Genomic DNA, 24,603 nt, shown 5'->3' with positions numbered 1-24,603 from the left:
AGGTTGTGCCGCGTGGGGCTCACAGTCTTCATCCCCATTTTACAGATGAGGCAACTGAGGCACAGAGAAGCGAAGTGGATGGCCCGAGGTCACACAGCAGACATGTGGCGGGGCCGGGATTAGAACCCAGGTCCTCTGACTCCCAAGCCCAGGTTCTACCCACTAAACCATGCTGCTTCCCTTAAGGGGGACAGTGTTCCAGGTGAGAGGGAGGATTCTTCCTCCCTTCAAAGCCCTACTGAGAGCTCACCTCCTCCAGGAGGCCTTCCCACACTGAGCCCTTAGTACTAAGCGCTTAGTACAGTGCTCTGCACACAGTAAGCGCTCAATAAATTATGATTGATTGATTGAGCCCCCTCCTTCCTCTTCCCCTCCTCCCCCTCCCCCCCCCCCCCCCCCCCCGCCTTACCTCCTTCCCCTCCCCACAGCACCTGGATATATGGATATATGTTTGTATGGTTTTATTACTCTATTTATTTATTTATTACTCTGGCTTTGGAGTCAGAGGTCATGGGTTCAAATCCCAACTCCACCAACTGTCAGCTGGGTGACTTTGGGGAAGTCACTTCACTTCTCTGGGCCTCAGTGACCTCATCTGTAAAATGGGGATGAAGACTGTGAGCCCTATATGGGACAGCCTGATCACCTTGTATCCCCCCACAGCGCTTAGAACAGTGCTTTGTATTATTTATTTATTTTATTTGTACATATCTATTCTATTTATTTTATTTTGTTAGTATGTTTGGTTTTGTTCTCTGTCTCCCCCTTTTAGACCGTGAGCCCACTGTTGAGTAGGGACTGTCTCTATATGTTGCCAATTTGTGCTTCCCAAGCGCTTAATACAGTGCTCTACACATAGTAAGCGCTCAATAAATACGATTGATGATTGATGATAGTAAGCACTGAACAAATGCCATGATATATTTATTTATTTTATAGTAAATGCTTAACAAATACTATTATTATTATTATTATTATTATTATTATTATCATTATTATTATTATTATTATTATTACAGTGCCTGGCACACAGCAAGAGCTTGCATGGTATAGTGGCTAGAGCCGGGCCTGGAAATTACAAGGTCATGGATTCTAATCCCCGCTCCACCACCTGTCTGCTGTTCGACCTTGGGCAACTCACTTCACTTCTCCATGCCTCAGTGACCTGCCTCTATATGTTGCCAACTTGTACTTCCCAAGCGCTTAGTACAGTGCTCTGCACACAGTAAGCACTCAATAAATACGATTGATTGTATATATGTATATATGTTTGTACATATTTATTACTCTGTTTATTTATTTTATTTGTACATAGCTATTCTATTTATTTTATTTTGTTAGTATGTTTGGTTTTGTTCTCTGTCTCCCCCTTTTAGACTGTGAGCCCACTGTTGGGTAGGGACTGTCTCTATACGTTGCCAATTTGTACTTCCCAAGCGCTTAGTACCGTGCTTTGCACATAGTAAGCGCTCAATAAATACGATGGATGATGATGATGATGATGACTGATGATGATGATGACCTCATCTGTCAATGGGGATGGAGGCTGTGAGCCCCCCGTGGGACAGGGACCATGTCCGACCCGGTTTGCTTGCATCCATCCCAGTGCTCAGTACAGGGCCTGGCACCTAGTAAGTGCTTAATAAATAACATCGTATCAATAGTAGTAATGACTATTAACATTAAATACCATTAAAAAACAGTCAAAAAAGTGCTGCTTACCGCAAGGACAGCTGCAATCGGGATCGCCGCGTTCATAAAAACTACGGAAAGAAATGAAACGTGCGTTAGTCTTCTGATCATCCTTCGACAGTGAGGGCGGTGACCAATGATTTCTGCCTGAAGGACGTGTAGGAGAAGCGGAGGGTAAGAAGAGGTCCCTTCCCCTGGGGCCAGAGGTGGTTGAGGGGCTCCAATCGGGCAGTCAATCGTATTTATTGAGCGCTCACTGTGTGCAGAGCACTGTATAAAGCTCTTGGAAAGTCCAATAGAACAATAAACAGACATCTTCCCTGCCCACGGTCAGCTTGCAGTCTAGAGGGGGAGACAGAAATTAATATTCATGCATTCAATAATCAATCAATCAATCGTATTTATTGAGCGCTTACTGTGTGCAGAGCACTGTACTAAGCGCTTGGGAAGTACAAGGTGGCAACATATAGAGACAGTCCCTACCCAACAGTGGGCTCACAGTCTAAAAGGGGGAGACAGAGAACAAAACCAAACGTACTAACAAAATGAAATAAATAGAATAGATATGTATAAGTAAAATAAATAGAGTAATAAATATGTACAAACATATATACATATATACAGGTGCTGTGGGGAGTCCCAGGCCCGTGTGCTACCCTCTAAGCCCCTCTGCTTCTTCATTACTAAAGACCCTTTCATTCACCCATTTGGAAAGAATGCTGAACACAGAGTAATGTAAAATACGTGCGCATAAACTGGATCCTAATCCCAGCCCTGCCACGCATCACTTCACTTCTCTGGGCCTCAGTTACTTCATCTGGAACATGGGGGTGAAGACTGTGAGCCCCACGTGGGACAGGGACTATGTCCGACCCGATGAGCTCGCATCTACCCCAGCGCTTAGTACAGTCCCTGCCACACAGTAAGTACTTTGGCCTTCTTCCGCTGAGGACAACTTCCAGTTTGACATGCTTTCTATTTTCTGCTAGTAGTCTCCCTCAGGTGTGTTTCCAGTGAAGCGGGCGACAACCTGACTGAATCTCGAGGGAGGGCAAATAATAATAATAATAATAATAATAATAATAATAATATAATAATAATAATAATGACATTTATTAAGCACTTACTATGTGCAAAGCGCTGGGGAGGTTACAAGGTAATCAGATTGTCCCACGTGGGGCTCACAGTCTTCATCCCCATCTTACAGATGGGGTAACTGAGGCCCAGAGAAGTGAAGTGACTTGCCCAAAGTCACACAGCTGACAATTGGTGGAGCCGGGATTTGAACCCATGACCTCTGACTCCAAAGCCCGGGCTCTTTTCCACTGAGCCACGCTGCTTCTCCATCGTATTCAATCGCATTTATTGAGCGCTTATTGTGTGCAGAGCACTGGACTAAGCGCTTGGGAAGTACAAGTCATTCATTCATTCATTCAATCATATTTATTGAGCGCTTACTATGTGCAGAGCATTGTACTAAGCGCTTGGGAAGTCCAAGTTGGCAACATCTAGAGATGGTCCCTACCTAACAGTGGGCTCTCAGTCTAGAAGGGGGAGACAGAGAACAAAACCAAACATATTAACAAAATAAAATAAATAGAATAAATAAGTACAAATAAAATAAATGAATAAATAGAGTAATAAATACGTACAAACATATATACATATATACGGGAAAATGGGGATTAAAACTGTGAGCCCCCCGTGGGACAACCTGATTGGCAACATCTAGAGATGGTCCCTACCCAACAACGGGCTCACAGTCAAGAAGGGGGAAACAGACAACAAAACAAAACATGGAGACGGGTGTCAAAGTCATCAGAACAAATGGAATTAAAGCCAAATAATAATAATAATGGCATTTATTAAGCGCTTACTATGTGCAAAGCACTGTTCTAAGCTCTGGGGAGGTTACAAGGTGATCAGGTTGTCCCACAGGGGGATCACAGTCTTCATCCCCATTTTACAGATGAAGTAACTGAGGCACAGAGAAGTGAAGTGACTTAATAATAATAATGGCATTTATTAAGCACTTACTATGTGCAAAGCACTGTTCTAAGTGCTGGGGAGATTACAAGGAGATCAGGTTGTCCCACAAGGGGCCTCACAGTTTTAATCCCCATTTTACAGATGAGGGAACTGAGGCCCAGAGAAGTGAAGTGACTTGCCCAAAGTCACACAGCTGACAACTGGCAGAGCCGGGATTTGAACCCATGACCTCTGACTCCAAAACTCGGGCTCTTTCCACTGAGCCACGCTGCTTCTCTTGCCCAAAGTCACACAGCTGACGATTAGCGGAGTTGTTAATGCACATCATTAACAAAATAAATAGAATAGTAAATATGTACAAGCGTAAATATGTACAATAGAAATAAATGTAAATAGCGGAGTTGTTAATGCACATCATTAACAAAATAAATAGAAGAAGAAGAGAAGCAGGGTGGCTCAGTGGAAAGAGCCCGGGCTTTGGAGTCAGGGGTCATGGGTTCGAATCCCAGCTCCGCCAATTGTCAGCTGTGTGACTTTGGGCAAATCACTTCACTTCTCTGGGCCTCAGTTCCCTCATCTGGAAAATGGGGATGAAGACTGGGAGCCCCACGTGGGACAACCTTCCCATAGTCTCCCCCTTCTAGACTGTGAGCCCACTGTTGGGTAGGGACCGTCTCTATATCATCATCATCAATCGTATTTATTGAGCGCTTACTGTGTGCAGAGCACTGTACTAAGCGCTTGGGAAGTACAAATTGGCAACATATAGAGACAGTCCCTACCCAACAGTGGGCTCTATATGTTGCCAACTTGGACTTCCCAAGCGCTTAGTACAGTGCTCTGCCACAGTAAGCGCTCAATAAATACGATTGATTGATTAATTGATTGACAACCTGATCTCCTTGTAACCTCCCCAGCACTTAGAACAGTGCTTTGCGCATAGTAAGCCCTTACTAAATGCCATCATCATCATCGAATACAATCGTAAATATGCACAAGCGTAAAGATGTACAATAGAAATAAATGTAAATATGTACAATAGAACACATACATGTTATGTACAACAGAAATAAATAAATGACAACTATGGACATAATTACCTTGGGGCTGAGAGGGGGGGAAAGAATGAAGGAATGTTCTCTGTCTCCCCCTTTTAGACTATGAGCCCACTGTTGGGTAGGGACTGTCTCTATATGTTGCCAACTTGTACTTCCCAAGCGCTTAGTACAGTGTTCTGCACACAGTAAGCGCTCAATAAATACGATTGATTGATTGATTGATTCCTGAAGAGTGGGGAAACATGGCTCTCATCGTTCCTTGCCCCGTTTTTTCATTCCTTTCTCTTTCTCCTCTCCCTCTTCTTCCTCCTCCTCCTTCCCCTCACCCACCTCCTCCTCCTCTTCCTCCTCCTCCTCCTCCTCCTCATCATCATCATCAATCGTATTTATTGAGCTCTTACTAAGTGCAGAGCACTGTACTAAGCGCTTGGGAAGTCCAAGTCGGCAACATATAGAGACAGTCCCTACCCAACAGTGGGCTCACAGTCTAAAAGGGGAGGCAGAGAACAAAACCAAACATACTAACAAAATAAAATAAATAGAATAGATATGTACAAGTAAAATAAATAAATAGAGTAATAAATATGTACAAACATATATCCATATATACAGGTGCTGTGGGGAAGGGAAGGAGGTAAGATGGGGGGGATGGAGAGGGGGACGAGGGGGAGAGGAAGGAAGGGGCTCAGTCTGGCATTAATGGTATTAATGGTACTTAATGGTACCATCAGCATTAATGGTATTTATTGAGGGCCTACAAGGCCTGGGAGTTAGGAGAATTGGGATTTTAAATTATTAGTAGTAGTATTAGTAATTATAATACTGGTTGTTAAGGACTGTGAGCCCGCTGTTGGGTAGGGACTGTCTCTATGTGTTGCCGACTTGGACTTCCCAAGCGCTTAGAACAGTACTCTGCACACAGTAAGCGCTCAATGAATACGATTGATTGATTGATTGATTGACTGTGAGCCCGTCGTTGGGTAGGGACTGTCTCTATATGTTGCCAGCTTGTACTTCCCAAGCGGTTAGTCCAGTGCTCTGCACACAGTAAGCGCTCAATAAATACGATTGAATGAATGAATGAATAAAGACTGTGAGCCCGTTGTTGAGCAAGGATTGTCGCTAACTGTTTTTTTAATGGCATTTATTAAGCGCTTACTATGTGCAAAGCACTGTTCTAAGCGCTGGGGAGGTTACAAGGTGATCGGGTTGTCCCTCAGGGGGCTCACAGTCTTAATGCCCATTTTACAGATGAGGTAACTGAGGCACAGAGAAGTTACGTGACTCGCCCATAGTCACACAGCTGACAATTGGTGTAGCTGGGATTTGAACCCATGACCTCTGACTCCAAAGCCCGGGCTCTTTCCACTGAGCCACGCTGCTTCTCCTCAAGTCTTCTGTTGCCGACTTGTACTTCCCAAGCGCTTAGTACAGTGCCCCGCACACAGTAAGCACTCAATAAATGCGATTGAAGCAGCGTGGCTCAATGGGACAGAGCCCGGGCTTTGGAGTCAGAGGTCATGGGTTCAAATCCCGGCTCTGCCAATTAGCTGTGTGACTTTGGGCAAGTCACTTAACTTCTCTGTGCCTCAGTGACCTCATCTGCAAAATGGGGATGAAGACTGTGAGCCCCCCCGTGGGGCAACCTGTTCACCTTGTAACCTCTCCAGCGCTTAGAACAGTGCTTTGCACATAGTAAGCGCTTAATAAATGCCATTATTATCAAGCGCTTAGTACAGTGCTCTGCACACAGTAAGCGCTCAATAAATGCAATTGATTGATTGAATGAATGAACGACTTCCATATATGTCAACCACTGTAGTGAACGCTGGGGTAGATACAAGATAATCACGTCCCCCATGGCTCATAGTCTAAGTACAGAAGAGAACAGATATCCCCATTTTACAGATGAGGAAACAGAGGCACAGAGAAGAGAAATGACTTGCCCAAGGTCCCACAGCAGGTGAGTGGCAGGGCCAGAATTAGAATCCATTCATTCATCATCATCATCATCATCATCATCATCAATCGTATTTATTGAGCGCTTACTGCGTGCAGAGCACTGTACTAAGCGCTTGAGAAGTACAGGTTGGCAATATATAGAGACAGTCCCTACCCAACAGTGGGCTCACAGTCTAGAAGGGGGACAATATCATATTTATTGAGCGCTTACTGTGTGCAGAGCACCGGACTAAGCGCTTGGAAAGTACAATTCAGCATTAAAGAGAGACAATCTCTGCTCTCAACTGGCTCACAGTCTAGAATAGGGGAGACAGACATCAATATAAATAAACAGGTATCAATAGCATCAAAATTAATAAGTAGAATTAGAGATATATACACATCAAAAAAAGTAAACAGGCAGTAATAAATTGAATAATAAATATGTACATATATACACAAGTGCGGGAGGGTGGGGAGGGGGTTTGAGAGGAAAAGGGGGGGCTCAGTCCGGGGCTTAGTCTTAGTCCGGTCTGGGCGTCTGTCAGGATGTCGGGAATCGGGACGTCAGGCCGGAGAATTAGGACAGCAAGTCAGGAATTCATCGGGATCTCAGGGGCCGGGATGTCAGACTGGAGAGGCAGGAACAGACGTCAGGACTAGACGTCAGGAATCTGTTGGGTTTGTTGGGAGCCGGGACTGCAGGTTGGAGCGTCAAGACCGGATGACAGGAATCCGTCAGGATGTTGGGCAGGAGAATCAGGACCCTTCATTCAGTCAGTCGTATTTATTGAGCGCTTACTGTGTGCAGAGCACCGTACTAAGCGCTTGGGAAGTACAGGTTGGGAATACATGGAAGGCAGGAATCCGTCCGGTCGTCGGGAGTGGGGACGTCAGGAATCCGTGGGGTTTGTCGGGAGCCGGGACAGCAGGTTGGAGCATCAAGACCGGATGACAGGAATCCGTCAGGATGTTGGGCAGGAGAATCAGGACCCTTCATTCAGTCAGTCGTATTTATTGAGCGCTTACTGTGTGCAGAGCACTGTTCTAAGTGCTTGGGAAGTACCGGTTGGGAACATATGGAAGGCAGGAATCCGTCCGGTCGTCGGGAGTGGGTATATCAGGAATCCGTTGGGATGTCGTCAGGAGCTGGGACGTCAGGTTGGAGCGTCAAGTTCGGATGACAGGAATCCGTCAGGATGTTGGGCAGGAGAATCAGGACCATTCATTCAGTCAATTGTATTTATTGAGCGCTTACTGTGTGCAGAGCACTGTAGTAAGCGCTTGGGAAGTACAAGTTGGGAACATATGGAAGGCAGGAATCCGTCCAGTCGTCGGGAGTGGGGATGTCAGGCAGGAGAGTCAGGACCAGATGTCAGGAATCCGTTGGGATGTCAGGAGCTGGGACGTCAGGTTGGAGAGTCAAGACCAGATTACAGGAATCTGTCAGGATGTCAGGGGTCAGGATGTTGGACAGGAGAATCAGGACCGTTCATTCAGTCAATCGTATTTATTGAGCACTTACTGTGTGCAGAGCACCGTACTAAGCGCTTGGGAAGTACAAGTTGGGAACATATGGAAGGTAGGAATCCGTCCGGTCGTCGGGAGTGGGGACGTCAGGAATCCGTTGGGATGTCAGGAGCCGGGACGTCAGGTTGGAGCGTCAAGTTTGGATGACAGGAATCCGTCAGGATGTTGGGCAGGAGAATCAGGACCATTCATTCAGTCAATCGTATTTATTAAGCGCTTACTGTGTACAGAGCACTGTAGTATCTATCAATCAACCAATCAATCGTATTTATTGAGCGCTTACTGTGTGCAGAGCACTGTACTAAGCGCTTGGGAAGTACAAGTTGGCAACATATAGAGACAGTCCCTACCCAACAGTGGGCTCACAGTCTAAAAGTACTAAGCGCTTGGGAAGTACAAGTTGGGAACATATGGAAGGCAGGAATCCGTCCGGTCGTCGGGAGTGGGGACGTCAGGCAGGAGAGTCAGGACTGGACGTCAGGAATCTGTTGGGATGTCAGGATCCGGGACATCAGGTTGGAGAGTCAAGACCAGATGACAGGAATCCATCAGGATGTCAGGGGTCAGGATGTTGGGCAGGAGAATCAGGACCATTCATTCATTCAATCGTATTTACTGAGCGCTTACTGTGTCCAGAAACGCTCTGGACATATTACTCCCCTCCTCAAAAACCTCCAATGGCTACCGATCAATCTGCGCATCAGGCAGAAACTCCTCACCCTGGGCTTCCAGGCTGTCCATCCATCCCCTCGCCCCCTCCTACCTCACCTCCCTTCTCTCCTTCTACTGCCCAGCCCGCCCCCTCCGCTCCTCCACCACTAATCTCCTCCCCGTACCTCGCTCTCGCCTGTCCCGCCGTCGACCCCCGGCCCACGTCCTCCCCCTTGTCTGGAATGCCCCCAATCCCTCTGCCCATCCGCCAAGCTAGCTCTCTTCCTCCCTTCAAGGCCCTGCTGAGAGCTCACCTCCTCCAGGAGGCCTTCCCAGACTGAGCCCCTTCTTTCCTCTCCCCCTCGTCCCCCTCTCCATCCCCCCATCTTACCTCCTTCCCTTCCCCACAGCACCTGTATATATGTATATATGGTTGTACATATTTATTACTCTATTTATTTATTTATTTTACTTGTACATTTCTATCCTACTTATTTTATTTTGTTGGTATGTTTGGTTCTGTTCTCTGTCTCCCCCTTTTAGACTGTGAGCCCACTGTTGGGTAGGGACTGTCTCTATGTGATGCCAATTTGTACTTCCCAAGCGCTTAGTACAGTGCTCTGCACATAGTAAGCGCTCAATAAATACGATTGATTGATTGATTGATTGATTGCAGAGCACTGTACTAAGCGCTTGGGAAGTACAGGTTGGGAACATATGGAAGGCAGGAATCCGTCCGGTCATTGGGAGTGGGGACGTCAGGCAGGAGAGTCAGGACCGGATGTCAGGAATCCGCTGGGATGTCAGGAGTTGGAAGTCGGGATTTGTGGCATCAATAATAATAATAATAATAATAATGGCATTTGTTAAGCGCTTACTATGTGCAGAGCACTGTTCTAAGCACTGCGGGGGGGGGATACAAGGTGATCAGGTTGCCCCTCGTGGGGCTCACAATCAATCCCCATTTTACAGATGAGGTAACTGAGGCTCAGAGAAGTTAAGTGACTTGCCCAAGGTCACACAGCCATCATGTGGTGGAGTCGGGATTCGAACCCATGACCTCTGACTCCAAAGCCCGCAAGGTGTCAGGGGACAGAGATACAGGCCTCGGGATGTCAGGGAACGGGATGTCAGGGAACAGGATGTCGGGGGTTAGGACGTCAAGTGACGGGACTATATGTTGCCAACTTGTACTTCCCAAGCGCTTAGTACAGTGTTCTGCACACAGTAAGCGCTCAATAAATAGGATCGATTGATTGATTGATTGACCTTAAGAGCCTAGACTCTAGTCTGTAAGCTCATTGTGGGCAAAGGAACATATCTACCAACTGGGCTGTACTGTCCTCTCCCAAGAGCTTAGTACAATGTTCTGCACACGTTCATTCATTCATTCAATCGTATTTGTTGAGCGCTTACTGTGTGCAGAGCACTGTACTAAGCGCTTGGGAAGTACAAGTTGGCAACATATAGAGACGGTCCCTACCCAACAACGGGCTCACAAAAGCAATCATAATAACAATAATAATGGCATTTGTTAAGCGCTTACTTTGTGCAAAGCACTGTTCTAAGCACTGGGGGGATACAAGGTGATCAGGTTGTCCCGCGTGGGGCTCACAGTCATCATCCCCATTTTACAGATGAGGTAACTGAGGCTCCGAGAAGTTAAGTGGCTCGCCCAAGGTCACACAGCAGACATGTGGGGGAGCCGGGATTCGAACCCATGAACTCTGACTCCAAAGCCCGTGCTCTTTCCACTGAGCCACGCCGCTTCTATTATAGTATTTATTAAGGGCTTACTAGGTGCCAGGCACCGTACTAAGTGCTGGGGTGGATCCAAGTAAATCGGGTTGGACACAGCCTGTCCCCCGTGGAGCTCACAGTCTCAATCCCCATTTTCCAGATGAGGTGACTGAGGCACGGAGAAGTCAAGTGACTTGCCCGAGTTACACAGCAGATAAGTGGCGGAGCTGGGATTGGAACCCATGACCTTCTGACTCCCAGGACCAAGGCCTATCTATTACGCCATGCTGCTTCTCATACCAAGTATCGATCAAGGTCCATTGATTGAAATACCATTCATTCAATCGCATTTATTGAGCGCTTACTGTGTGCAGAGCACTGTACTAAGCGCTTGTACTTCAATCAATCAATACCAATACCACTTCTATCAATCAATACCATTGATTGATTGATTGAGGCCTTCCCAGACTGAGCCCCTTCCTTCCTCTCTCCCTCGTCCCCCTCTCCATCCCCCCCATCTTACCTCCTTCCCGTCCCCACAGCACCTGTATATATGGATATGTTTGTACAGATTTATTACTCTATTTATTGATTTATTTATTTTACTTGTACATATCTATCCTATTTATTTTATTTTGTTAGTATGTTTGGTTTTGTTCTCTGTCTCCCCCTTTCAGACTGTGAGCCCGCTGTTGGGTAGGGACTGTCTCTATATGTTGCCAATTTGTACTTCCCAAGCGCTTAGTACAGTGCTCTGCACATGGTAAGCGCTCAATAAATACGATGGATGATGATGATGATGATTGATTGAAAGAGGCAGGATGTCAGATGTCAAGTTCTCAGGAGGCCTTCCCAGACCGAGCCCCCTTTTTCCTCTCCTCCTCTTCCTCCCCTCCTCATCACCCCCACTCCCTCCCTCCACTCTACCCCCTTCCCTATCCCACCCCACTTATCATCATCATCATCAATCGTATTTATTGAGCGCTTACTATGTGAACAGCACTGTACTAAGCGCTTGGGAAGTACAAATTGGCAACATCTAGAGACAGTCCCTACCCAACAGTGGGCTCACAGTCTAAAATGGGGAGACAGACACTTATGTATATTTGGACATATTTGTTACTCTATTTATTTTGTTAATGATGTGTATATATATCCATAACTCTATTTATTTCATTGGATGCTATCGATGCCTGCCTACTTGTTTTGTTTTGACGTCTGTCTCGCCCGTTCTAGACTGTGAACCCACTGTTGGGTACTTGTAGTTCCCAAGCGCTTAGTACAGTGCTCTGCACACAGTAAGCGCTCAACAAATACGATTGAATGAATGAATGTATATATGTTTGTATGTATTTATTACTCTTAATTTGTACATATTTATTCTGTTTATTTTATTTTGGTTTTGTTCGGTTCTCTGTCTCCCCCTTCTAGACTGTAGGCCTGCTGTTGGGTAGGGACCGTCTCTAGATGCTGCCAACTTGGACTTCCCAAGCGCTTAGTACAGTGCTCTGCACACAGTAAGTGCTCAATAAATACGATTGCATGAATGAATGAATTGTCTCCATTTGTTGCCGAATTGGACTTTCCAAGTGCTTAGTACAGTGCTCTGCAGTAAGCGCTCAATAAATATGAATGAATGAAGGATGTCCAGACTTAGGCTATCAGGTGACCCGAAGTCAGGCGTCAGGATATCCAAAGTCAGGATGTCGGGAGAGAGATTGTCACATAATAATAATAATGATGGCATTTGTTAAGCGCTTACTATGTGCAAAGCACTGTTCTAAGCACTGGGGAGGTTCCAAGGTGATCAGGTTGTCCCACGGGAGGCTCACAGTCTTCATCCCCATTTTACAGATGAGAGTACTGAGGCACAGAGAAGTGAAGTGACTTGCCCAAAGTCACATTGCTGACAATTGGCAGAGCCGAGGTTTGAACCCATGACCTCTGACTCCAAAGCCCAGCATGTCAGGACATGATGATGATGATGATGATGATGGCATTTATTAAGCGCTTACTATGTGCAAAGCACTGTTCTAATCGCTGGGGAGGTTACAAGGTGATCAGGTTGTCCCACGGGACAATCTTAATCCCCATTTTACAGATGAGGTAACTGAGGCACAGAGAAGTTAAGCGACTTGCCCGAAGTCACACAGCTGACAATTGGCGGAGTCGGGATTCGAACCCATGAACTCTGACTCCAAAACCCGGGCTCTTTCCACTGAGCCACGCCACTTCCCCCAACATCAAGAGTCAGGAGGTTGAGAATCAGGTCTGCAGTTGGGAAGCGGTGTGGCCTAGTGGAAAGAGCCCCAGCTTGGGTGTCAGAGGACCTGGGTTCTAATCCCGGCTCTCCCACTTGTCTGCTGGGTGATGTAGGGCGAGTCACCTTAGTTCTCTCTGCCTCAGTTTCCTCTTCTGTAAAATGGGGATTCACTCATTCATTCAATTGTATTTATTGAGTGCTTACTGTGTGTAGAGCACTGGACTAAGCACTTGGAAAGCAACAAATCGATTTAGACTCTGAGTCCCAGGTGGGACGGGGACTGTGTCCAACCTGATTAATTTGTATCTGCCCCAGTGCTTAGCAGCGTGGCTTAATCAATCAATCAATCGTATTTAATAATAATAATAATAATGATGATGGCATTAATTCATTCATTCGTTCATTCAATCGTGTTTATTGAGCACTTACTGTGTGCAGAGCACTGTACTAAGCACTTGGGAAGTACAATTTATTAAGCACTTACTATGTGCAAAGCACTGTTCTAAGCACTGGGGGGATACAAGGTGATTAGGTTGTCCCACATTGGGCTCACAGTCTTAATTCCCATTTTACAAACGATGCAACTGAGGCACAGAGAATAATAATAATAATAATGATGGTATTTGTTAAGCGCTTACTATGTGCAAAGCACTGTTCTAAGCACTGGGGAGGATGCAAGGTGATCAGGTTGTCCCACATGGGGCTCACAGTCTTAATCCCCATTTTACAGATGACGCAACTGAGGCCCAGAGAAGTAAAGTGACTTGACCAAAGTCACACAGCTGAAAATTGGCAGAGCTGGGATATGAACCCATGACCCCTGACTCCAAAGCCAGCTTAATGGCAAGAGCCCAGGCCTGGGAATCAGAGGATGTGGGTTCTAATCCTGGTTCTGCCATCTGTCTGCTGTGTGACCTTCGCGAAGCCACTTAGCTTCTCAGTGCCTCAGTTCCCTCATCTGTCAAATGGGGATGAAGACCAGGAGCCCCACGAGAGACAACCTGATTACTTTGTATCTACCCCAGCGCTTAGAACAGTGCTTGGCACATACTAAGCACTCAACAAATGCCATAAAAAGTGCCTATCACATAATTAGCGCTTAACAAGTACCATAATTATTATGAGTAAATATGTTTGACTGACTAAACAAAATTTTCAGGATGGGAGAGAAAGAGTGCTAATCAATCAATCAATCAATTGTATTTATTGAGCGCTTACTGTGTGCAGAGCACTGTACTAAGCGCTTGGGAAGTACAAGTTGGCAACATATAGAGATGGTCCCTTCCCAACAGTGGGCTCAACTGGTGGCTACGAGGGTGATTGATGTCAAAACGACATCAACTGGCAAATACGTGATCACATGTGGGAGCCCTGCCTCAGTTTCTTCTTCCATGAAATGGGGAGAAGATACACGTTCTCCCTGCCTCTTAAGACTGTGAGTCCCATGTGAGACTGGGTTTTGCCCAGTCTAGCATCTAAGCCCAGCTTTGCCACTTATCAGCTGTGTGACTTTGGGCAAGTCACTTAACTTCTCTGTGCCTCAGTTCCCTCATCTGGAAAATGGGGATGAAGACTGTGAGCCCCATGTGGGACAATCTGATTAGCTTGTATTGCCCCAGAACAGTGCTTGGCACACAGTAAGTGCTTAACAAATGCCATCTTTATTATTATTATTATTATTATTATTATTATTATTATTATTATTATTATTATTATCTTCCCCCTACCCCTGGTCTGAGGCAACTGCTAGGCACTTCATAGCACTTATTAAAGACCATAAATAACTGTTTTTATTAATAAGTGCCACTGAGTCATTTCTGATTCACAACGACTCTGTGGATCTATTTTCTCTGGGACGTCCAGTCCTCTGCCATAATCCGCAACCTTCCTAACGGTTCTTCAGCATCATCATCATCATCATCAATCGTATTCATTGAGCGCTTACTGTGTGCATAGCACTGTACTAAGCGCTTGGGAAGGGCAAGTTGACAACATATAGAGACAGTCCCTACCCAACAGTGGGCTCACAGTCTAAAAGGGGGAGACAGAGAACAAAACCAAACATACTAAAAAAATAAAATAAATAGAATAGATATGTACAAGTAAAATAAATAAATAGAATAATAAATATGTACAAACATATATCCATATATACAGGTGCTGTGGGGAGGGGAAGGAGGTAAGATGAGGGGAGGATGGAGAGGGGGACGAGGGGGAGAGGAAGGAAGCGGTTCAGTGTGGGAAGGCCTCCTGGAGGAGGTGAGATCTCAGTAGGGCTCTCGTTGTTCTGGTCTCTGTCCATGTCTCTGTCATGGGGAAGCAGCGTGGCTCAGTGGAAAGAGCCCGGGCTTTGGAGTCAGAGGTCATGGGTTCAAATCCCGGCTCTGCCAATTACCAGCTGTGTTACTTTGGGCAAGTCACTTCACTTCTCTGGGCCTCAGTTACCTTATCTGTAAAATGGGGATGAAGACTGGGAGCCCCCCGTGGGACAACCTGATCACCTTGTAACCTTCCCAGCGCTGAGAACAGGGCTTTGCACATAGTAAGTGCTTAATAAATGCCATTATTATTATTATTATTATTATTATTATTATTATTATTATTATCTGGAAAATGGGGATTGAGACTGCGAGCCCCACGTGGGACAGGGACTGCGTCCGACCCCATTTGCTTGGATTCGGTGCTTAGAACAGTGCTTGGCACATAGCAAGCGCTTAACAAATGCCATTATTATTATTATTATTATTATTCACGGAGTGCGTCTGACCCCATTTGCTTGGATTCAGTGCTTAGAACAGTGCCTGGCACATAGCAAGCACTTAATAAATGCTATTATTATTATTATTATTATTATTATTATTATTATTATCATCATCATCCACCCCAGCGCTTCATACAGTGCCTGGCACACAGTAAGTGCTTAACAAACCCCACGATTATGACGATGATGAAGTTCTGTACATCTAAACCCTGAGCCAGGGCTTCCTGGCAATAGAGATTGAAATTCCTTTCTGGAATAAGAGAAGGCAAGTTTTCCCTTTCCCCCAGATATCATCAGCTCCCAGGAATGCAGACAAGAGTTCGCTCAAATACGCAGAGAGGATATTTAGGCTTCCCAGGGCAATTAACGAACCGTCCCCGTCATCCGCGATAAGGATGACCACGTTGGACGGAGAAAGCAGCAGATCTGGACTGGAAGAGGGAGAGTCCTACCCCTTCGTTTGTGTCATTAATTAATGAATTAATTAATCCCGGAATTTGTTATTAATAATAATCAATCAATCAATCAATCGCATTTATTGAGCGCTTACTGTGTGCAGAGCACTGTACTAAGCACTTGGGAAGTACAAGTTGGCAATAATAATAATAATAATAATGATATTTAAGTGCTTACTATGTGCCAAGCACTGTTCTAACTGCTGGGGAGGTAACAGGGTGATCAGGTTGTCCCACGGGGTGCTCACAGTTTTAATCCCCATTTTACAGATGAGGGAACTGAGGCCCAGAGAAGGTAAGCGACTTGCCCCAAGTCACACAGCTGACAGTTGGCGGAGCCGGGATTTGAACCCACGACAAGCGCCTACTTGAGGAACAAAGTGGCTTAGTGGAAAGAGCACGGGTTTGGGAGTCAGAGGACGTGTCTGCTGTGTGACCTCGGGCAAGTCACTTAACTTCTCTGTGCCTCAGTTACTTCATCTGAAAAATGGGGATGAAGACTGTGAGCCCCATGTGGGACAACCTGATTATCTTGTATCTATCCCCGTGCTTAGATCAGTGCTCAAAACATAGTAAGTGCTTAATGAATATTATAATAATAATTGTTTCTAAGGGCTGGGCTAGATATATGTTTATCAGGCTGGACACAGTAACCACCCCCCACGGAGCTCACAGCTTAAGAATGAGGACGAATGGGTGTTGAAGCCCCATTTTACAGATGAGGGAACTGAGGCACAGAGAAATGAAGTGACTTGCCCAAGGTTTTCACAGCAAGCAATCGGCAGATCCAGGACTAGAACTCAGGTCCTTCTGACTCGGTAAAGGGAAATGTCTCTATGAGTGGGGAACGCATCCCCCAGGTGTTTAGTACAGTGCACGCCAAACAGCACCTGTATATATGCATATATGTTTGTACATATTTATTACTCTATTTATTTATTTATTTATTTTACCTGTACATACCTATTCTATTTATTTTATTTTGTTAGTATGTTTGGTTTTGTTCTCTGTTTCCCCCTTTTAGACTGTGAGCCCACTATTGGGTAGGGACTGTCTCTATATGTTACCAACTTGTACTTCCCAAGCGCTTAGTACAGTGCTCTGCACACAGTAAGCGCTCAATAAATACGATGGATTGATTGATTGATTGATAAATACCATTCCTGCACCTCTTGTCCTCCAGTTACCTGTAGGAGGGGTTTCTTATGGTATTTGTTAAAGGTTTTTTATTTAATAATAGTGGCATTTATTAAGCACTTACTATGTTCCAAGCACTGTTTTAAGCGCTGGGGAGGTTACAAGGTGATCAGGTTGTCCCACAGGGGGCTCACAGTCTTCATCCCCATTTTACAGATGAGGAAATTGAGGCACAGAGAAGTTGTGACTTGCCCAAAGTCACACAGCTGACTTGCCAAGCACTTTATTGGGCAGTGGGGTAGATACAAGACGATCACATCGGACACAGTCCCTGTCCCTTTAGATTGTAAACTCATTGTGGGAAGGCAATGTGTATATTTATTAATAATAATAATAATAATTGGCATTTGTTAAGCGCTTACTATGTGCAAAGCACTGTTCTAAGTGCTGGGGAGGATACAGGGTGATCAGGTTGTCCCACGTGGGGCTCACAGTCTTAATCCCCATTTTACAGATGAGGTAACTGAGGCCCAGAGAAGTGAAGTGACTTGCCCGAGATCACACAGCAGATGTGGCAGAGCGGGATTCGAACCCATGACCTCTGACTCCAAAGCCCGTGCTCTTTCCACTGAGCCACACTGCTTCTCCAGTTTATTGTTATATTGTACTCTACGGAGCACTTTTATTTTCATTCAATCGTATTTATTGAGCGCTTACTGTGTGCAGAACACTGTACTAAGCGCTTGGGAAGTACAAGTTACCAACATATAGAGACAGTCCCTACCCAACAGTGGGCTCACAGTCTAGAAGGGGGAGACAGAGAACAAAACCAAACATATTAACAGAATAAAATAAATAGAATAAATATGTACAAATAAAATAAATAAATAAATAGAGTCATAGAGTAACACTTAGTATAGTGTTCTGCACACAGTAACTGCTCAATAAAGCAGTGGAAAGAGCCCGGGCTTCGGAGTCAGAGGTCATGGGTTCAAATCCCGGCTCCGCCACTTGTCAGCTGTGTGACTTTGGGCAAGTCGCTTCACTTCTCTGGGCCTCAGTTCCCTCATCTGTAAAATGGGGATTGAGACTGCGGGCCAACCTGGTCACCTTGTAACCTCCCCAGCGCTTAGAACAGCGCTTTGCACATAGTAAGCGCTTAATAAATGCCATCCAAATAAATAAATACGATCGATGGACTGACTGCCCCACTTGGGGCTCACAATCTCAACCCCCATTTTACAGCGGAAGTAACCGAAACACACAGAAGCGAAGTGACTCGCCCAAGGTCACCCAGCAGACGAATGGAGGAGCCAGGATTAGAACCCAGGCCCCGGGCACTGCGCCGTTCTGCTCCTCGTTCCGGTTGGAAGGACGATTTCGTCTAAGTGGGTGGCCGGGTCTTAATCCCCATTTTACAGATGCGGTAACTGAGGTTCAGGGAAGATAAGTGACTTGCCCAAGGTCACACAGCAGAAGACTGTGAGCCCACTGTTGGGTAGGGACCGTCTCTATATGTTGCCAACTTGTACAGTGCTCTGCACACAGTAAGCGCTCAATAAATACGATTGAACGAATGAAATGTGGCGGAGCCGGGATTCGAACCCATGACCTCGGACTCCAAAGCCCGGGCTCTTTCCACTGAGCCACGCTGCTTCTAAAATGGAGATGGGGATGTAAAACGGGGATGAAGACTGTGAACCCCATGTGGGACAGGGACTTTGTCCATCCTGATGACCTTGTATCTCCCCCAGCGCTTAGAACAGTGCCTGGTACATAGCACTTACCAAATACTACGAACAAAGAAACATAAATTAATGATAATAATAATAATAATAATAATAATAATATCATTTAAGTGCTTACTACATGCCAGGCACTATACTAAGCGCTGGGGAGGATACAAGCACATGGGGTTGGATGCAGTCTCTCTGTCATTCATTCATTCATTAATAATAATAATAATGGCATTTGTTAAGCGCTTACTATGTGCAAAGCACTGTTCTAAGCGCTGGGGGGGCGGGGGGGATACAAGGTGATCAGGTTGTCCCACGTGGACCTCACAGTCATAATCCCCATTTTACAGATGAGGTAACTGAGGCTCAGAGAAGTTAAGTGACTTGCCCAAGGTCACACAGCAGACATGTGGCGGTGCCGGGATTAGAACCCATGACCTCTGACTCCAAAGCCCGAGCTCTTTCCACTGAGCCACGCTGCTTCTCTCATTCAATGGCATTTATTGAGCGCTTACTGTGTGCAGAGCACTGGACTAAGCGCTTGGAAAGTACAGGTCAGCATTCATTCATTCATTCAATCATATTTATTGAGCGCTTACTGAGAGCACTGTACTAAGCGCTTGGAAAGTACAAGTCAGCAACATCTAGAGACGGTCCCTACCCAACAACGGGCTCACAGTCTAGAAGGGGGAGACAGGCAACGAAACAATCCCACTTGGGGCTCACGGTCTCAATCCCCATTTTCCAGATGAGGTAACTGAGGCCCAGAGAAGCGAAGCGGCTGGCCCAAGGTCACACAGCAGACAAGTGGCAGAGCCGGATTTCGAACCCGGGACCTCCTGACCCCCAGCCCGGGGTTCTATTCACTACGTCAGACTGGGAACTCATTAATCGTATTTATTGAGTGCTTACTGTGTGCAGAGCACTGTACTAAGCGGGCAGGATATGTGTCCATTTATTGTTATAGCATACTCTCCCACGTGCTTAGTACAGTGCTCCGCACACAGTAGGGACTTCATAAATACCGCTTCATAATCATCAAACTTTTGGTATTTTTGTTAGCACCTACTATGCCCCCAACATTGCTATCAACTCTGGGGTAATAATAATAATAATAATAATAATGATAATAATAAATCATATTTACTGAGTGCTTACTGTGTGCAGAGCACTGTACTACTACTACTAATAATAATAATAATAATAATAAAGGTATTTTTAAGCGCTTAACTATGTGCCAGGCACTGTAAGATATTCAAGTCGGACACAGTCCCTGTCTCACATGGGACTCACGGTCTTAATCTCCATTTTACTTCTATCATCATCATCATCATCAATCGTATTTATTGAGCACTTACTATGTGCAGAGCACTGTACTAAGCGCTTGGGAAGTACAAATTGGCAACACCTAGAGACAGTCCCTACCCAACGGTGGGTTCACAGTCTAAAAGGGGGAGACAGAGAACAAAACCAAACATACTAATAAAATAAAATAAATAGAATAGATATGTACAAGTAAAATAAATAAATAGAGTAATAAATCCGTACAAACATATATCCATATATACAGGTGCTGTGGGGAAGGGAAGGAGGTAAGATGGGGGGGATGGAGAGGGGGACGAGGGGGAGAGGAAGGAAGGGGCTCAGTCTGGGAAGGCCTCCTGGAGGAGGTGAGCTCTCATGGGTAGGGACCGTCTCTATATGTTGCCAACTTGGACTTCCCAAGCGCTTAGTACAGTGCTCTGCACACAGTAAGCACTCAATAAATGCGATCGAAGGAATGAATTTTACGGATGAAGCGACTGAGGAAAAGTGAAGTGACTTGCCCGAGGTCACACAGCAGACAAGTGGCAGAGACGGGATTAGAACCCAAGACCTTCTGACTCTCGGGCCCGGGCTCTACCCACTAGGCCGGGCTGCTTCTCTATTATCTCTATCACTCGTCTATCAAATCTTAGCGTGGCTCAGTGGAAAGAGCCCGGGCTTGGGAGTCGGAGGTCATGGGTTCGAATCCCGGCTCTGCCACTTGTCAGCTGTGTGACCTCGAGCAAGCCACTCAACTTTTCCATGCCTCAGTTCCCTCATCTGTAAAATGGGGATTAAGACTGTGAGCCCCACATGGGACAACCTCATCACCTTTTATTCCCCAGCGCTTAGAACAGTGCTTTGCACATAGTAAGCACTTAACGACTACCATCGTTATTATTATTATTATTGGAGAAGCAGCGTGGCTCAGTGGAAATAGCCCGGGCTTTGGAGTCAGAGGTCATGGGTTCAAATCCCGGCTCTGCCAACTGTCAGCTGTGTGACTTTGGGCAAGTCATATGTATATATATATATGTTTGTACATATTTATTACTTTATTTATTTGTTTGTCTTGTACATATCTATTCTATTTATTTTATTTTGTTAGTATGTTTGGTTTTGTTCTCTGTCTCCCCCTTCTAGACTGTGAGCCCGCTGTTGGGTAGGGACCGTCTCTATGTGTTGCCGACTTGTATTTCCCAAGTGCTTAGTACAGTGCTCTGCACACAGTAAGCACTCAATAAATACGATTGATTGATTGATTGATTGATTGACTTCATTTCTCTGTGCCTCAATTACCTCATCTGTAAAATGGAGATTAAAATTGTGAGCCCCCCCGGGACAACCTGATCACCCTTTAACCTCCCCAGAGCTTAGAACAGTGCTTAGCACTTAGTAAGCGCTTAACAAATACCATCATTATTATTATTATCACTTACCGAGTGATTGATTATGAACCTCTTTCAGAAACACTGAACTTCTGGAATATTGACTGATTTTGCTTCCTTTCTAACAGGCCCCACTCCGCTATACTGTTAAATCATACCCTTCCAAGTGCTTAGTACAGTGCTCTGCGCCCAGTAAGTGCTCAATAAACACGATCATTTGCTTGATTGGTGGGGCCTATTAATGTGATTAGGAGAAAATGGCCATTTAATTTGATACGGAACATACCAATTTTTAGGGGGCTTATCTACTGTACTGCAGAAGTAGTTGAGAAGCAGCCTGGATGGTCTAGTTGTTACATCCCGGATTTAGGAGTCACAAGACCTGGGTTCTAATGCTGCTTCTGCCACATGCCCCTTGGGCGACCTTGAGCAAGTCGCTTGGATTCCCTGGCCCTTAGTTTCCTCATCTGTAAAATGGGGATTCAATCCCTGCTTTCCCTCCTGTTTAGACTGTGAACCCCAAGTGACAACTGAGTAGCTTGTAGAGAAGCAGCATGGCTCTGTGGAAACAGCACAGGCCTTGGGAGTCATTCATTCGTTCATTCATTCATTCAATCGTATTTATTGAGCACTTACTCTGTGCGGAGCACTGTACTAAGCGCTTGGGAAGTACAAGTTATCAACATATAGAGACGATCCCTACCCAACAACGGGCTCACAGTCTAGAAGGGGGAGACAGACAACAAAACAAAACACGTGGACAGGTGTCGAGTCATCAGAATGAATAGAAATAAAGCTAGATGCACATCATTAAGAAAATAATAATAATAATAATAATGGCATTTGTTAAGCGCTTACTATGTGCAAAGCACTGTTCTAAGCGCTGGGGGGGAATACAATGTGATCATGTTGTCCCACGTGGGGCTCACAGTCTTAATCCCCATTTTTACAGATGAGGTAACTGAGGCTCAGAGAAGTTAAGTGACTTGCCCAAGGTCACACAGCAGACTTGTGGTGGAGCGGGGATTCGAACCCATGACCTCTGCCTCCAAAGCCCGTGCTCTTTCCACTGAGCCAGGCTGCTTCACAGAAAATGACTGTGAGCCCACTGTTGGGTAGGGACCGTCTCTATATGTTGCCAACTTGGACTTCCCAAGCGCTTAGTCCAGTGCTCTGCACACGGTAAGCGCTCAATAAATACGATTGAACGAATGAATCATTAAGAAAATACCATTCTATTTATTTTACTAGAATTTACTATTCTATTTATTTTATTTTGTTAATATATTTTGTTTTCAGGTTTGGAATGGTCCCTGTTCCACAAGGGGCTCACAGTCTAAATCCCCATTTTCCAGATGAGATAACTGAGGCACAGAGAAGAGAATGATTGAATGAATGAATGAACGCCGGGGTGGCTCCCAAGGAGATCGGGTTGGACACAGGCCTTGTCCCACAGCGGGCTCTTACCATGTGCATTACTCTATTTATTTATTTATTTATCTTATATTACACTTTATTTACTTATTTTATTTGTACATGTTTATTCTATTTATTTTATTTTGTTAATATGTTTTGTTTTGTTGTCTGTCTCCCCCTTCTAGACTGTGAACCCACTGTTGGGTAGGGACCGTCTCTATATGTTGCCGATTTGTACTTCCCAAGCACTTAGTACAGTGCTCTGCACACAGTAAGCGCTCAATAAATACAATTGAATGAATGAATGAATGAATGAAGTGACTTGCCCAAGGTCACACAGCAACAGACAAGTGGCAGAGGCGGGATTAGAACCCACATCTTTCTGATTTCCATGTCCATGCTCCATCCACTAAGCCAATAAATATATACAGATAGTAATAATAATTGCATTTATTGAGTGCTTACTATATGCAAAGCACTGTTCTAAGCGCTGGGGAGGTTATAAGGTGAATATATCATTTATAGTCTAAAATTTGAAGATGTGGACCTAAGTGGCGTAGTAGCTAGAGCCCGGGCCTGCGAATCCGGTCATGGGTTCTAATTCCGGCTCCCCAACTGGTCTTCTGGGTGACCTTGGGCAGGTCACTTCACATCTCTGAGCCTCAGTTCCCCCATCTGGAGAATGGGGATTAAGACAGGGAGTGCCACGTGGGACAGGGACCGAGTCCAACCTGATTTGCTTGGATCCACCTCAGCGCTTAGTACAGTGCCTGGCACATAGTGAGCACTTAACAAATATCATAATCCTTATAATTATTGTAATTATTAAGTGCTGTGGGGTTGAGATTGGGGTGACCTTCAAATGCACAAAAGTCACGGACCCAAGAGCATAGACAACGCCCACAGAAGGGAAAGTGGGGTTGGGAAAAACAGGGCTTAATCTGGGAAAGCCTCTTTTTTTAAAAAAAGCTATTTGTTAAGCATTTACTGCATGATGATGATGGCATTTATTAAGCGCTTACTATGTGCAAAGCACTGTTCTAAGCGCTGGGGAGGTTACAAGGTGATGAGGTTGTCCCACAGGGGGCTCACAGTCTTCATCCCCATTTTACAGATGAGGGAACTGAGGCACAGAGAAGTGAAGTGACTTGCCCAAAGTCACACAGCTGACAATTGGCTGAGCCGGGATTCGAACCCACGACCTCTGACTCCAAAGCCCAGGCTCTTTCCACTGAGCCAAGCTGCTTCTACTGCATGCTAGGCACTGTTCTGAGCATTGGGGTAGACACAAGATAATCAAGTTGGACACAGTCCCTGTCCTCACAAAGGGCTCACAATTCATTCATTCATTCATCCATCCAATCATCATCATCATCATCATCAATCGTATTTATTGAGCGCTTACTGTGTGCAGAGCACTGTACTAAGCGCTTGGGAAGTACAAGTTGGCAACATATAGAGACGGTCCCTACCCAACAGTGGGCTCACACTCTAGGAAGGGGAGACGATCTTAATCCCCTTTTTACAGATGAGGTAACTGA

At 45.4% G+C, this 24,603-nt stretch overlaps 1 protein-coding gene across 1 annotated transcript in view; it reads right to left on the bottom strand.

Moving 5' to 3' along the window:
• ABCC9 (ATP binding cassette subfamily C member 9) overlaps positions 1 to 24,603 on the bottom strand; it is a 351,651-nt gene that overhangs the window by 233,913 nt on the left and 93,135 nt on the right. Inside the window, exon 12 of the mRNA XM_038765661.1 lies at positions 1,723 to 1,763. Within this exon, the coding sequence (XP_038621589.1) occupies positions 1,723 to 1,763 (41 nt within the window). The remainder of the gene's footprint in view (positions 1 to 1,722; positions 1,764 to 24,603) is intronic.

This window comes from Tachyglossus aculeatus, chromosome 2, assembly GCF_015852505.1.
Source record: "Tachyglossus aculeatus isolate mTacAcu1 chromosome 2, mTacAcu1.pri, whole genome shotgun sequence".
Classification (NCBI taxonomy): domain Eukaryota; kingdom Metazoa; phylum Chordata; class Mammalia; order Monotremata; family Tachyglossidae; genus Tachyglossus; species Tachyglossus aculeatus.
This window is presented reverse-complemented; position numbering and strand designations above follow the sequence as displayed.